The sequence below is a fragment of the Mesoplodon densirostris genome, chromosome 11, assembly GCF_025265405.1.
Source record: "Mesoplodon densirostris isolate mMesDen1 chromosome 11, mMesDen1 primary haplotype, whole genome shotgun sequence".
Taxonomy (NCBI): Eukaryota; Metazoa; Chordata; class Mammalia; order Artiodactyla; family Ziphiidae; genus Mesoplodon; species Mesoplodon densirostris.
This window is the reverse complement of record NC_082671.1, coordinates 50,188,055-50,203,001: the sequence shown is the minus strand read 5'-3', so window position 1 is coordinate 50,203,001 and position 14,947 is coordinate 50,188,055. Positions and strand designations below refer to the sequence as shown.

General features: G+C 56.8%; 2 protein-coding genes across 3 annotated transcripts; one reads left to right on the top strand and one right to left on the bottom strand.

The window, feature by feature from the left end:
- Positions 1-880: 880 nt before the first annotated feature.
- On the top strand, positions 881-7,735 carry TROAP (trophinin associated protein). 2 transcript variants are annotated; one of them, XM_060112293.1, is made up of 15 exons: positions 881-961; positions 1,211-1,365; positions 1,469-1,655; positions 2,189-2,346; positions 2,436-2,573; positions 2,765-2,847; positions 3,495-3,547; positions 4,036-4,157; positions 5,320-5,436; positions 5,520-5,603; positions 5,704-5,763; positions 6,028-6,162; positions 6,315-6,948; positions 7,221-7,414; positions 7,563-7,735. In XM_060112293.1, exons 2-15 carry the CDS (start codon positions 1,222-1,224, stop codon positions 7,608-7,610), a joined length of 2,157 nt encoding a protein of 718 aa, XP_059968276.1. In that variant the 5' UTR covers positions 881-961; positions 1,211-1,221; the 3' UTR covers positions 7,611-7,735. The 2 variants fall into 2 exon arrangements, with proteins under 2 accessions (XP_059968276.1, XP_059968277.1); XM_060112294.1 differs by lacking the exons at positions 5,320-5,436; positions 5,520-5,603; positions 5,704-5,763; ... (2 more) ...; positions 7,221-7,414; positions 7,563-7,735 and having other exon boundaries at positions 2,189-2,248; positions 4,036-4,133.
- Positions 7,736-9,046: 1,311 nt separating this feature from the next.
- Positions 9,047-12,014, bottom strand: C1QL4 (complement C1q like 4). The gene is made up of 2 exons (XM_060113652.1): positions 11,478-12,014; positions 9,047-9,226 (listed from the first exon to the last, which is right to left on the bottom strand). Exons 1-2 carry the CDS (start codon positions 12,012-12,014, stop codon positions 9,047-9,049), a joined length of 717 nt encoding a protein of 238 aa, XP_059969635.1.
- Positions 12,015-14,947: the final 2,933 nt, after the last annotated feature.

Below are 14,947 nucleotides of genomic sequence, written 5' to 3'. Positions count from 1 at the left end.
GAAGGTAAATGAAATCTAAAGGTAATGAAAAGGTGTGAAGGAGAAATTGGAAGGGGAGGGCTTGTATAATAGCAAGCACGAGTCAGGGAGAGAATCTACCAGAGTCCTGTACACTTGAAACCATCGCCCATTTCCCATTAGAGGTTAACCCCTTCCATTCTAACCAGTGTTCTAGGTTCCCTCATTTTCACACCCCTGCATGCCAACAACAGGCCACACCTCTCCCCAGTCCTCCAGGCCTGTTGTGTTGAGTTCCAATGACACTGTTTTGAGCCTTGTTTTCTTATCTGTGAAATGGAGACCACACCTCACCATTCGTAAAGGTGGAGAGAAAAAACGATTGTTTCTTTTTATTTTTGTTATTGTTAGCCTCAGTTCAATTTTTTCCAGCCCTCTCCGCCCGTTTGGAGGCAGTTCCTCGGCCTAGGCACAACCTACAGACGTTTCCTACAATGTGTCTGGAGCGGCGTCCCCACAGCTTGACGCCGAACTCTGATCAGAGTCGGCTGAGTGGCTCGAGACAGCCTCCAACAGCGTCAGTTAGCCTCATTCAGAACGCCAGCTCTTCCCACAATGCCGCGAGACTGGTCCTTCCCGCACCAGTCCCGAGACCTCGCGAGAGTACCCGGCGCCCGTTGTCTCCCAGACTCCGAGCCCACGCCTTCGCCGGCCTCAGTAAGGTCTCCTCCTTCTTCCTCCACCCCGCGCTCCGCTCTCGGATTGGCTGGTTGAGTCGGGTCAGTTTTTTTCCTGGCCAGAAAGCGGCTCGACAACTAGTCCTTCTTTTGGCCCCGCCTCCGAAGCCTGCGGATTGGACAGCTGAATCCTGTGACATACTCCTCCGCAGGAGCGCAGACAAGCCAATCAGGAGCTTGGCGTATTTTACAAACTGGGGAAGTATCTGCAGCAGAAGCCGAGAGAGTCCGGGGAAAAAGCGAAGAAAGTGGGGGTTCCGGGGGAGGTGCGGCACCGGGATCTTGGAGGGAATGAGGGCTGCGGGGGCTCGTAGGGAGGAGAAGCAGTTCGGGGTCCTGGGGCTAAAGAATAGGCTCAGAGTGTTAGGAGGAGACACCCAGAAAAGAGGCCTTGCAGGCGCCGGGTCCTCTGGGCGCATGGATTTGGGTGGAGGTGGGAGTATCAGTGATGTCAGGACCGAAGCCCCGAACCGGCTGACCTTTGATCCCTGATCCTGCCTTCTTCTCCGTCTCAGTTGTAGTCGTCATGACTACCCTCCAAGCCACGAAGGATCCTCTCCTCCGGGGTGTATCTCCTACCCCCAGCAAGATTCCCGTTCGCTCTCAGAGACGCCCGCCTCTCCCCACAGTCAAACCCAGCGCCCTGGACCAGGAGAACCAAGATCCACGGGTAAGAGGGGAGTGGGGGTGAAGACAGTAGCTACAAGGACGCAGCACACACTAGCAATGCACCCCAACGCTGAGCCCCAGCTTTTTGTTCTCCCTTCCCCCAGAGATTGGTGCAGAAGCTCAGTAGTCAACACCCGCTCGTTGACTCAGCAGGCCCCAGGCCGAAAGCCACACATCAAACAGAGCAATCGGAGAGATTGGTGGGGTGTACTCAGCTTCGGAACCCCTTGGAGGAGCTCACGCCTAGCCCTGGGAGACAAAATGTGGGACCTAGGCCCCCTCCCCAGACAGGTACCTGTTGGAGGCTTGAAAACAGTTTCTTTGGCTGGGTAGGAGAATTGGTTGGTGGCAGTGGGGTTTGGGGGCTTTGCAGTCCCTGGGTATCCTGCTTACTATAATTCCTAGTCCTTGCTCCTGGAAAGCTCTTTGCTCTTAGAAGCCCTTTGCTTTCTTCAGCAAAGTGTCATCTCTTCTAAAGCCTTTTCCGCCTCTCCCAGTCACAGTCAATTGCTCTGTGTTCGAATGCTTTGCTGTACTTCTTTTATAACATGTCCATACTTTGACTTGAGTCTGTTACCTCTCTATAGTTTGATGATAGCTTTCCTGAGTAGGGGGACTTTGTCTTATTTATCTCAGGGTGTCAGTGCCTAGAATAGTGTCTTACACAGAGTAAAGTCCCATGAATGTTTGGTGAGCTGAGTTCAGTTATATGAGTCTCTTCGGCTCACTCTTGCACCTCAAGGTAACTCTGCTAGGCTCCCTGACCCCCTCAGCCTCCCCGCTTCCTGTTCCTTCTCACCTTTCCTTCTCCTCTTCCCTTGCAGAGGCTCCAGGGACCATAGAGTTTGTGGCTGACCCTGCAGCCCTGGCCACCATCCTGTCAGGTGAGGGGGTGAAGAGCTGTCGCCTGGGGCGCCAGCCCAGTCTGGCTCAGAGAGTACTGGTTCGAGGGAACCAGGGAGGCACCATCCGGAGGGGCCAGGTAATGAGGCAGGATAGGAGGAGATCAGGCTGGAGTAGGCTGAGGAGGGAATCCTGAGCCTATACTGATAGCCTCTCTTGGGGTCCTAGGATGCCCGGGCCTCTGCATACTTGGCTCCCAGAACCCCCACCCACCGACTGGACCCTGCCAGGGCTTCCTGCTTCTCCAGGCTGGAGGGACCAGGACCTCGAGGCCGGACCTTGTGTCCCCAGAGGCTAAAGGCTCTGGTGAGTGCCCTTGAGAGGCTGATACTCAGTGCTTCTGGGAACTCCTTCCAAGGACAGAGCTGGGCCTTAGGAGGGAAGGTGCCTCATGATGAGCCAGAGGGTTGGTATGGAGGCCGATGGGGCTGTTGGTGAAGACTGAAGGTTTGAGGCCTACCTCTGACTCTGTTTTTTCTCTTGCTCCTATGGCTCAGATTCCACCTTCAGGACCTTCCTCTCACCCCTCCGCTCCTCCCGGTTTCCAGGAGCTAAGAAGAGAGACAGGTGGCAAGAGCAAGTGAGGAGAGGGTCATTTGGAAAAGAATGATTCAATGTCTGATACAGGGGTCCCTCAGAGCTGGGGCCTTCCAGTAGCTTTAGGACTTCCCAGCAACCCAGGGCGGAAGGGGGAAATCTGTGATTTCTCAGGGTGAGCCCTTGCAATAGGGGTCAGGCCTTCATAGCCAGGCCTCAATATGACATCAGTTTCTTCAGGTTGTGGGAGAAGAAGGGGACAGAACTGAGAGGTGCCATCTCTTTTGTTTAGTGTCCGGAGCATAGACCGTGGCAGTAAATGGGATTTGGGGTTGATTCCTGACCCTTAGTACTTATGATTTGTGCAAGATTGCCTTACTCTCCGAGCTCCAGTTTCTTTTTCTTTTTTTTTTTTTTTTGGCTGCGCCACTGCGTGGATTGTGGGATCTTAGTTCCCCAACCAGGGATTGAACCCGGGCCCTCGGCAGTGAAAGCACAGAGTCCTAACCACTGGACCGCCAGGGAATTCCCACTTCAGTTTCTTTAATCTGTCAAATGAGGATAATGTTTGTATTATCATTTGAGGTTATCATGAGAATTAAATGAGATGATGTTTGTAAAGCACTTAGCACAGTGCCCAGCTCATACTTGGTACTCAGTGATGCTAGCTGCTGTCCTTATTGTCATCAGGACTTCAGTGAGCCAGGCCTCAGGATTGCTTCTGGAGACCCTTGTCAAGCCTGGTGAGTGTGTCTGGCCATGGGGAGACAACAGGGGCAGGGGAACTGCTTGTAGGGAGCAAAACAAGAGAAAGCTCAGCAGGCTGGGGCGGGAAGGCCATATCAGAAGGAGACAGAGAGGAAGAGATCTTCTTGATAGGCCAGAGGTTGGCCCAGTTGCACTTGTGTCAGAGGAGGTGGTCCCAATTTCTACCCTTTCTCTGCCACTTCCTGTAGGATTTACCTTCCATTCACTGTTCTGTGCTCAGCCCCTAAGAGCCATCGCCACACCCCTAGCCCACTCAGGGTATTCAGATTAATGATTTACTATTGAAACAGTGCTGGGCTTCAAAGGGATGCTGGATGGGTCCCCACCCCTAATGGTGCAGTGGGGGCTGTCAAACTGGCATACCCTATTCGGAGGTTGCAACCTCCGACTAGGGTTGCAGAGCCCTGTGCCAGACTTTGATGGGTGTTCCAGACACTGCAGCAAATTTCCTGTCTCCTCCTAGCTTCCTCTCTCCCTGAAGGAGAATATGAAGTTGTCACTCACTCAGATGAAAGAGGAGGGGGCCCCCTCGGTCTGGCTCAGCGAGTACCATTAAAAGAAACCCGAGAGATGACACACACCAAGGTGAGCTGGGACCTTCCTCCTCTGTGCTGGGGGAAGGGCACAGAGGAGATGCATGGGGGGATTCCCCAGCAGCAGCGGCACTGAGGATTGTGGGTAGAGCCAGGCAGTCCCAGCCTGGATCTCAGCATGTTAACTGGGTCCTGGTTTGCCCCAGATAGACCCAAGCCCTCTCCAGAGTGGTACTGGCCTCTGTTTACCAGGTATCCGGGGCCTGCGAGTGAGAGGTCACAGTCTGGTATACGTTTGTATCACCATCAGATCAGTGCTGAGAGTAAGACAGATCTGAGAGTTCATTCATTCACTCCACAAGGGTTTATTGACCAGCTACTGTGTGCCAAGCAATGTTCTAGGTTCTGGATATACAGTAGGAAATAAGTTCACATTCTAGAAGGGGGAGGCAAAAAATAAACACACGCGTAAAATATATAGTAGGTCAGATGGTGATAAGTTATCTGTTTAAAAAAAAGAAAGTAGGGCTTCCCTGGTGGCGCAGTGGTTGGGAGTCCGCCTGCCGATGCAGGGGATCATGCCCCCGGTCCGGGAGGATCCCATATGCCACCACAGAGCGGCTGGGCCCGTGAGCGGAGCTTGCGCGTCCGAAGCCTGTGCTCTGCAGTGGGAGAGGCCACAACAGTGAGAGGCCCACGTACCGCAAAAAAAAAAAAAAAAAAAAAAAGAAAAAGAAAGTAAGGCACTGAAAGGGAAGGAGAAGTGGAAGGAGGTGATGGGTATTGTAGTTTCAGGTAGGTCGGTCAGAGGAATCTCACTGAGGTGCGGCTAAGTGAAGAGCAGAAAGAGTTGAGGGAGTGAGCCATGTAGATAATCTGGGGGAAGAACGTTCCAGGCCACAACAACTGCAGATGCAAAGATGGCACGTACCTGGTGTGTTTAAGGATCAGCAAAAAAGCGAGGCTGAAGCAGAGTAAGAAGGAAAGGAAGTGAGAGGTTAGAGCAATGACAGAATCAGTTTGGGTAAGGATTTATAAAACCGTGTAAGATTTTGGCTATTACTTGGAATGAGTGCAAAGCCATGGGGAGGGGGGATGAACAAGGGAGGGACATGACTTGATTAGATCTTAAAAGAATCACACTGGCTGCTGAAGTGAGGACAAGAAAGCAATGCCAAGCGGGAGGGATCACTCTTCCACCTTGTTCTCCACAGGACGGCCGTGACTCCTGCCTGATGCCCTCCCCTGGCCAAGTGATACCACCTGCCATCACCCGGCCATCACCCTTTGGACGGGCTCAACGTGTGCCTTCCCCTGGCCCCTCAGCTCCAGTTTGTATCCACAACTCCTGGGGGCTGGGATCACTGCGAGGTCTTGGTTTTGTCCCCGCCCAACCACCCCCATCTCTCCCCAGACCTCATATTCAGTGTTGCGCCGTCTCGCCAACCGCCCCAAAACCCAGTTCACACCCCTCCCATCGGCCCCCAGAGCTCAGCAGGTGAGAGAGGGCAGGGGAGGTAGCTGGCTTAGGCCAGGGCTGGGGGAGGAAGGGGATGGATGGGTACAGGGAAAGTCATGGCATCTCACTTCTGTCCCAGGCCCAGTGGTTGAGTGGCCTCTCCCCTCAGCCTTGCCCTGAAGAGCCTGCCCTGCCCTGGGTAAGTATCTGAAACCTTCCCATGCTGAGACTCCTCGCTCTGTCCCGTTGGCCTGAGGCCCAGCAGTTTTGAAGCAAGTGGGCTCTCTGGAAAAGCTGCCTAACTCTCCAACTCTCCCTGCTTCTCTGCTGCCCCTCCTAATCCAAGTCTAGGGCCACTCAATTAAGGACCTGATCCCTTCCTCACTAGTTTGAAGACTCAAACTAGTCTTCTTCCTACTCCAGCCTGGCTTCCTCATGTGGCCCCTCTCCTCCCATGTGGCAGGAGCAGATTGCGGTCCGGTTATTTGACCAGGAAGGTGGTATGAGGTTGCAGGAGCGTCCTGGGAAGCCACCCGTGGCAACTCCTTATGGACCCCATCCCAGTAGAACCCCCAGTCTCCAGGAGCTGAAGATGCAGGTGGGCTGGTGTGGGCAACAGCTTTGATGCCTGATGGGCAGTGACAGGGCTGGGAAAGTGAGAAATGGGCGGGGTGGGGGGCATGGAAATAGGACAGTGTGGGTACAAGACTTGCACCCACTTCTTGACATCACACTCTGTCCCACCCACAGCGCATCAGTATCCTGCAACAGCTTTTGCGACAGGAGGTAGAGGGGCTGGTGGAGGGCAAGTGTGCCCCCCATAATGGAGGCTCCTCTCTGGATATGGTTGAACTTCAGCCCCTGCTGGCTGAGGTTTCTAGAACTCTGAATGCCCCAGAGAATAAATCTGGGGCTTTTCATCTTCCTGGAATGTTACAGCACTCTGGGCTGCCCAAACCCTACCTTCCAGAGGGGTGTGGGGAACCAGAGGCCTGCCCTGCAGCAGAGCCCGAGGTAGCCCTGCCCTGCCCTCCAGCAGAACCAGGGCCCCCAGAGTCCCACCATAGGAGGCGGCCTGAGATATCAGAGCCCTCCACCCAGGAACAGCCTGAGGCATCAGAGCCCTGCCCTCTGGGAGAGGCTGGACCCCTTCAGGCCTGCCCCCAGGGACAGACAGGACTCCCAGAGCCCTCCCCTAGGGTAGAGCCTGGGGTATCAGAGGCCTGCTCCCTGGAACCCAGAAGTCCAGAGTCCAGCCCATGGCCCTGCTGCAGTCAGTGGGCTCCAGCGACCACCAGCCTGACCTTCTCCTCCCAACGCCCACTTTGTGCCAGCCCCCCTATCCACTCACTCCAGTCTCTGAAGCCCCCAACAGGCAAGGCAGGTAAGGAGTTGGTTGGAAGGGGTTGTGAACAAAGGAGGTCCTCGTCTCCCGCTGGGAGCAGGGCCTGCCTGCACCAGGTGATCCTACGCTTTCTTTCCCCTACCTACCTTGCCCCAGTCTGGCTCTCCCACAGGAAGAAGTGGGGGATGCACCTTCAGCCCTGTGCTCCTAATTGGCTTGGCCCTTGGTCGGGGAGTGGGAAAGGGCAGTATATGGTGGGAGTCTAGGACTCCAGAGTCTGCCCTGATCTCTCTGTGGCCTTTGGCCCTCAGGCCCCAGCCATCTGGCCCCTCGAACCCTGGCCCTGAGGCAGCGCCTCAAAGCATGTCTGACCGCCATCCACCGCTTCCACGAGGCCCGCCTGGACGACGAGTGTGCCTTCTACACTAGCCGAGCCCCTCCCTCAGCCCTCACCCGGGTCTGCACCAACCCTGTGGCCACATTGCTCGAATGGCAGGATTCCCTGGTGAGCCTCCGGTCCACAGCCAGCTATGCCTGTGGGAAGTAGGAAGTGGGGCAGGGGGCCATCCTCGGCTCCTTTACAGAGGTCAGGGGGAAGGGCTGGTTACAGTTCAAGGACAGCTGGGCTGTGACGAGGTCTTCTCTCTCCCCAGTGTTTTATTCCAGTCGGTTCTGCTGCCCCACAGGACTCTCCGTCATGAGGCATACGCCTCCACCCGCTCCTGTCCTGCCTTGCAGCTTCCTTTTAACCCTTATTTATTTTCCACACCATGTACTGGGAGCTGACACCCTTTTGTCCTTCAATAAAGTTTCTAAAATGTCCAAATGTCTGTTTTCCTCTGGTCCTACCTAGGCCAGCTACTGCTGTTGCTCCTCAATTGTCCACATGGTGGCAGTGTCCTCCAGCTTAGAGGCCAGCCCTGGGTTCTCAGGCTTCCCCAGGCTCCCTCGCCTAGAAGCTGTCCAAGTCATCCCACTCCTGCTCACCCCACCCTCCCAGCAAGCACTATGAGTGAGTGGTTTTTTTTGGGGGGGCGCGAATGTGGGCCTTTGGGGAGCTGCTTTTCTCCTTGCTCCCAGAGATCTTGGCCACTCCCAGGAGCCGTCAGCAACTCCTTCATTCCTGCATCGCCTAGAGTTCCCTAGAACTCTCCCCCTGCATCAGCAGAAAGCAGAAGCACCAGACCCATACCTCTGGTATCCTCCCTTGCTAGTGTCGCTCTGGTTGGTGTCTCCCTACAGTGTAAGCCCTCAAAGCTCTCCTGAAGCTGATACCCTTCCCCGGATCAGAGTAGAAACCCTGGGCTACTCCCCTCCTCTGCTTCCCTAGAGGCAGGCCTTGCCAGGAATAATAAAACCTTTGCCTCTGGCAGAGAGTGATAGGGTAGGGGTCCTTGAGAGGAGTGAGGAAAGGGTCAGCCGCTTTCCCCCACTCCGTGCACCAAGTTAAGAGGCACACACGTTCTCCCACTTCACTTTATTGAAGAGGCAACGGCAGCTGTAGCCCCAGGGCCTAACCCCGATGGGGGTGAACTGGGGACTGCAGGGTGAGTGTTAAATGCTAGGAAAGGATTCACTGGTTCCTCCAGTTCACAGGGAGGCTGCCAAGGCTAGAGCCTGAAGCCTGAAAATGGAGATGAGGGGAGGAGGGGATGGCAGAGAAGTTGTCATGACAGAGGACCAGCGCCTACCCGCCCTAATGTCTCCTCTCCTCCCGCCTAGAAGGGCTCCTTCTGTTTCTGTTCTCTCCCTCCCCAAAAGCCAGGGCTTCCCTTCTGTTTCCTGCTTTCCGTGCCTCTGTGCTGCAGTTAGTGAAGCTGTTTCCTAGCTCCGGAGAGAAGAGAGGGCCACGACCTGCCCCCCCGTCCTGGCCCGGCTTTCGCAGGCACGTGCACGGAGGCTGGTGGTCCCTTCCCGAGCAGCCCTGCTCCTCCGGCCGGTTTCCTCAGCTCCCCAGCCACTCAGTTACACCCCGGAGCACCAAGAGTCCGCCCATTAAAGGCCACCTCCGGGAGCGGGAGGGTCTGTCCCACCCCCAGTCTCTCAAAGGATGGGGTGGCGCCTTGGGTGGGGCAAGCTGAAGGTGCGTGAGGAGGGGAGCGGAGTGGGGGTGGGTGGGTGGGGGATGGGGCCCGACTCAGTCCGGGTAGATGATGAAGCCAGAGAAGGTGCTGTACTTGTTGGTGTTACCGCCGTGCACCTTCCCGCCGTCCAGCTTGATGAAGACTTCATCTCCCACATCCAGGTGCAGGATAACGCTGTTGCTGGCGTAGTCATAGTTCTGGTCCGCGTCCTGAGCAATGGCGCTGGCCCGGACCTAGCGAGGGGGAACAGAACAACCCACTCACGCCCTGTGTGGAGCTGGGGTGATGAGGGGTCGGCCGAGGAGATGCAGCTGGGCCTGTGAAGGTGACGCGAGGGTAGCAGGCTGCAGGGTTTGGGAAGGACAAGGTGCTTCGCAGGCACTGCCATTCACTAGCTGCTGGGACCCGGGCAAGTTTCACGCCTTCTCTGGTCCTTAATTTGAGCTATAAGGTAGGAGGTAGTAATAGAACCTATCTCCTCAGGCTGTTAGGATTAAATGAGTTACTACGTGTGAAGTGTGTTACAAAACAGTGCTTTGCACAAAGAAAACGCTGTATAGGTTTTGCTATTATTGTTATTTTAAAAATAAAATTAGGGCTTCCCTGGTGGCGCAGTGGTTGAGAGTCCGCCTGCCGATGCAGGGGACATGGGTTCGTGCCCCGGTCCGGGAAGATCCCACATGCTGCGGAGCGGCTAGGGCCGTGAGCCATGGCCGCTGAGACTGCGCATCCGAAGCCTGTGCTCCGCAACGGGAGAGGCCACAACAGTGAGAGGCCCGCGCACCGAAAAATAATAATAATAAAATAAAATTAGACTGTAGGATAATTTCTAAGATTCTGAACCCACTCGGACCTTCTAAACTTGTGCTCCCTTCCCCCAGAGATAGGGCACAGGTGTGTCTGTGCGTGTGTAAGCAAGGGTGCAGGCCGTGGGAAGGTGCCATGATGTATCCTCGCCCCTCCTCGATTGTCCCTCCTAGTGGCCGCGGGTGCCCCGACGTGGGGGTCGCCTTCCGCCCCAACAGGTAGTGCCTCTTCCCCTCTGGCCTCGCTGCTGCAGGTCGCCTCACCGACGCCTCAGCGTCGCAGCCAGCCCCTCCCCAGTCCCCCTCTTCCTGTCACGCGGGGGCTGGTTATTAACTGATTAATTATTCATCATTATTCTAATCACTATTTACAGTCCCCAAAGCCGCAGCGCCTGCACCGCAGAATACAGAGTGGGAGCCGCGCGGCCCCCGCCCCCTCGGGAACCTACGCACTCTAAATACACACTCCCCCCCTCCGCCCCTCACAGACACGCCGCACAGACCACACACCCCTACTCAGTGCCACAGGCAAGCAGATACCGCTCTACTCTCACACCTTCGCACCCCGCACCCACAGACACACTTGCATCACGCACACACACGCTACAGTCTCACACACGTACACTCTCACTCCCTTTCCCTGGGTTCCTGGGGCGGCCCTGCTGGGAGAAGACCTCAATGTAGTGCCTTCGGTTCTTGGAGCAGAAGCGTACTTCAGCGGTGGCAAGACCTGGGGTTCGGACAGGTGGGATAAGCAGGCCTGATGCGCCACGGTCAAATCACCCCATCGCGCACGGGGCATTCGGAGGTCACAGCTCAGCCCTAACCTTGCGTGGCCCAGGCACATTTCCCCAGCCCCACCTCTGTGGCCTCTGGCTCCCCCTAAGCGTGTCCCGGACCTTGAGCTGAGTCTTTGGGACTTTTCTTCCAAGCTAAGGCAGCAGTGACTCCGACTCTGACCGCAGGAGCAGGGACCAGGCCGGGGTCCAAGGCTTCTGCTTTATCTGTTCTTGCCTCTTCCCTTCTCCCACATTCGTTCCTGCAAAGCCGCCTGGCTGGCCCCGTGCTGCCTCAGTTTCCACCTCTGCCTTCGGACTCAGTATTAGCTGAGGGTAAGGCCCACTCTAGAACTGACCCCAGGCCCTGGGGCCAGTAATAGAGTTGCCTGGAAAATGAGACAGTGTTTTCTTTCTTTTTTTTACCTTATCCTTGAAAATCCAAGCTTAATGACCCCCACACGGGAACAGCTACCAACTGCCCACGGCGTGATACCCGGATTCCATTCTAAATCGAAGGAGCCAGACTCCGGTAACGTGCCCATCAAGTGGCTGGGTAACCCAAAGGCCAGGAGGGCTGCCCAAACAGGAGAAAAGAGGCTAAGAGGCAGGGTGAGATACCAAAGAGGTTTGGTGTATAGTTGCCTATAGTTGGAGTGTGAGGCTCTGAGTTTTAATTCTGACACCATTCCTAACGTCCCATGAGACCCTGGGTAGGTCGTTTTCTTTCTCTGGCCCCCCAATTCCTTTTGGACTAAATGAAGCGATTTCTAAGTTCTTGGCAATGCGGCCTTCTTGGATTTAGTGACGGTGTTTGGGGAAGAGGTTCGGGTTGCGTAATGAATGCAGGGAGAATTAGAAAGCTACGCTGTCTGGGGCTGGGTGGGAGAGGGGCAGCTCACCTGTCCATTCTTCATCAAGTCCGCCCACATGCTGGTGCCGTCACCGCCGCGCATAAGCACATGGTAAGCGAAGAAGTAGACACCCGGCATGGGGCAGGTGAACTTGCCACTGGCCACCTCGTAAGCGTTGCCCACGTTGGTCACCACGTCGTCGAAGCGCAGCACTTCGTAACCCTCGTGTGGCCGCCGCAGGCCGGCATAGAAGGCAATTCGAGGCACGTAGCCGGCAGGGGGCGCCACCCCGCCGGGGCCTGGGCCTGGAGGGCCCGGGGGACCTGGCCTGCCCGGCTCTCCTGGAGGTCCTCTAGGACCTGGTGGTCCCGGGGGCCCTCGCAGGCCTGCCTTCCCGCGCCGGCCCACCTCTCCCTTGGCGCCCTGAGGGAAGGGGGGTACGGAGGCGGGCGCGCCGTCGGGTCCTGGGCCTCGCGGCCCGTGGGGGTCGCACACCATGCGGCAGCGACCCAGCATCTCGTAGTGCGCCGGCCCGCGGGAGCTGTGCACTAGCAGCGGAATGGCCACCAGCAGCAGCAGCACCATGGCCACCCCGACGGCCGCGCCCGCCACCCTCTTGCGGCGGCTCAGCCGCGACGCGGCCAGGGCCAGCAGATCCTCCTCACTCTTGGGTGCAATGGTGGCGGAGGCCCGGGGCTCTCCGCGGGCCCCAGAGGCGGTGACCGGGCTCGGGCCTGGGTCGGGATCCCCCCGACGGCTGCGCCCGGCCCCCCCGCCCCTGTGGGCTCCCGCCTCAGTGGTGCCGTTCCCCAAACCTTCCGTCAAGGCGGAGGTACCCCCGTTGGTTGGACCAGAGACAGCTCCCGACAGTTCAGAGTCCGTGGTCCTCTATTACCCTCTCGTTCAGTCTAACGTTCCCAGGCGCCTGAAATCGGTGGATTCTCGGACGGCCGGTTTCTTACAGATCTAGGATGCCTGCCCTCCGGACAGCTGCTTTCTCGAGGATGGCGGCGCCTAGGTCCCCGGCTACCCAGACGGATAGCTCCCGGCCGGAGCTGGGACTACTCTCCGAGCTCTGGACGTCCGGGGCTCTGCGCTGCGGGTGGCGCCCACCGGACGCGACCTCCTCGCAGGTTTGCGCTCTGGCTCTTGGTGAGCCTTGACCCACCTTTCTACCCTAGCCGCGGCCCCAGCCCCTGCTGAGGCCCTGGCCCCGCGTCTCTCTCCAGCTAGCGCTCTCCCTCTCTGCGTCCCTAACCTTCCTCCCCTCCCTCCCGGAGCGGCAGTGCGGGTGGTGTGAGCCGCGACGCGGCGGGAGCCGCTCTAAGAGGCCGCGGCGGGGGGGGGGGGGGGGGCGGGGGGCGGAGCGACCCCTGGCGCCCAGAGAGGGAAGCGTGGAGGCGGGGCAGGCCACGGCCCCCACCCGCGTCCCCCCAGCCTCTCGGTTCCTGACCGGCTCTAAACCAATTCTGCAGGGATTCACTGCCCTCACCCTATCCTTACTTTCACCCACTACCCTGAGTTTGGTATTCCCAGAGCCCGGAGGAGGCCAGAAACGGGGATGGGATAAAAAGCGGTGGAGATGCACACACACAGAAGACAGAAGTGGATTCCAGAGCTAAAAAGAGCCCTCCCCGGCTCCCCCCCCTCAAAAAAAGAAAAAAGAAAAAGAAAAAAGCCCACGAGCAAACAAAAAGGACTAGAAAAAAAATAGAAATTCGCCACTCAGTGCCCGTGACCGAATAACATATGGTAAAGGGTTCAACGGGTACGGGTTGGCCTGAACTGGAAAAGGCAAATCTCCAGGCACCTCTACCCTCGACCCCCAGTGTTGGCGGAGGGGGCCGCAGAGCAATCGAGAGAGTGAGGGAACAGAGAGAGTGAGAAAACAGACCAGCCTGGGAAAGCGAGCAGGAGACCGACAGGAAAGCAGAGGAGCTACAGAGAAATCAAAGGGATGGAAAGCCAGACAGAGACGCAGAGACAGAGACAAAGCTTGAAAAAGAGACTAAATGACAGCCCCAGAGGGGGAGAAGGAGAGACAGAGACGGAGAGAGAGAGACAGGAGCCAAGACAGGTTGACAGATCGAGAGAGAAATGTAAATGGCGCGCTGCAGAGAGACACCCAGGTCCGTGTTCGGACTCCAATGTGACATATCAACTGTGGGGACGACGCGGAGGCGGGGCGCTTCTTGGAGCAGTGTGGTAGGCTCTGGGCCTGTGCGTTGTGACAGTGTGCTGGCAAGTGTGGATGTGTCCATGGGACCCTGGCCTTGTGTGTCCCTGGGTGAGTGGGATTGTGGATTGTGGATTGCCTTTGTGTGTGTATGTGTGAGGGCTGTGTGAAGGGAGGTTTTATATTTGTCTTCCTCTTAGTCCCTAAATGTGGAACCCCATGAATGTCATCTTTCTTATCTCAGGACTGAAGGGTAGAGAGTTTACTGGGGAGAAAGAGTCAGAAGGCAGCTCTTGCCCTGGCAGCCCAGCCCAGTCCCACCCCTGCCCTGGTCCCAGACCTTGTCCAGCCCCAGGATCTCTGCCCCTTCACCCTTCCACAAAGGGCTGTGGTTAGATGGAAACTCAGAGAAGTTGGACCCCACATAATAAATGTTTGGGGGAGGGACTTGAAATTTGAAATTGGTTATGCAAAGTAATATAACTAAAACGCAGTTTCAGTGCTAGGCACCCACCTGTGGGGGGGAGCTGCGTCTGTCATTCGGGTGACCAAGAGGAAACACAAGCTTTGATAGGTCCCTCTCTGTGAGGGGTCTGCATCCTTCCTCAGGGTCTCGCCCCTCTGGGAGAAATTTCTTGCTCACGGGGACTCCAGGGCCAGAGGCCTGGAGAAGAGGTTCCAGGACTGGCAAAAGTGGGGTATTTGGAGGCCCTGGAGGTGGACAACTGCAAAGGATCTCTTAGAGACTAGGGTAAGCCAGTACTGTAATGTATAAGAGTACATTATGTAAAATGGAGAGCGCAGGGCACATCAGGGCGTAATTATTGGGTGGAAGATGATTTCCTCATCTCTTGTTTCCTGTACTCCTTCCCCGCCCCTCCCAGCCCATAATGGTGCAGGAAGAAGGAGGTTGCTGAGGACGGGCCTGTGTGGAGGGAGGCCCCTACATGCTTGAAAGGGTTGGGAGAGAAAGGATTGGCAGTCAGTGGGGGAGGGGCCTCCTCCAACCATAAATACAAATTTTATTCAAGGTCTTTGTTGCCATTTGTCTTCCTCGGGGGGCTGAGGGCCATGTCGGCCCGTGCATGTCTAATTCCGAATCTGCTCCCCTAGGCTGGATGATGGATGGGTCAGAGAGGAGAGAGCAGGCCGGGGCTCACACTGACCTCCCCACCCGATCCTCCTGCCTCATCGGCCCCAGGTCCTGCCATCCCTCTCCCTCCTCCTCCCCCCTCTCCTGCCACCCACTCACTAAAGGCCCCCTCTGCTCAGCCCCGCTCCCCACCCCTCTCTCCTACTAACCAAGAACCTCTTTTTGAGCCCCTCACCTCAGCCCCTTTCA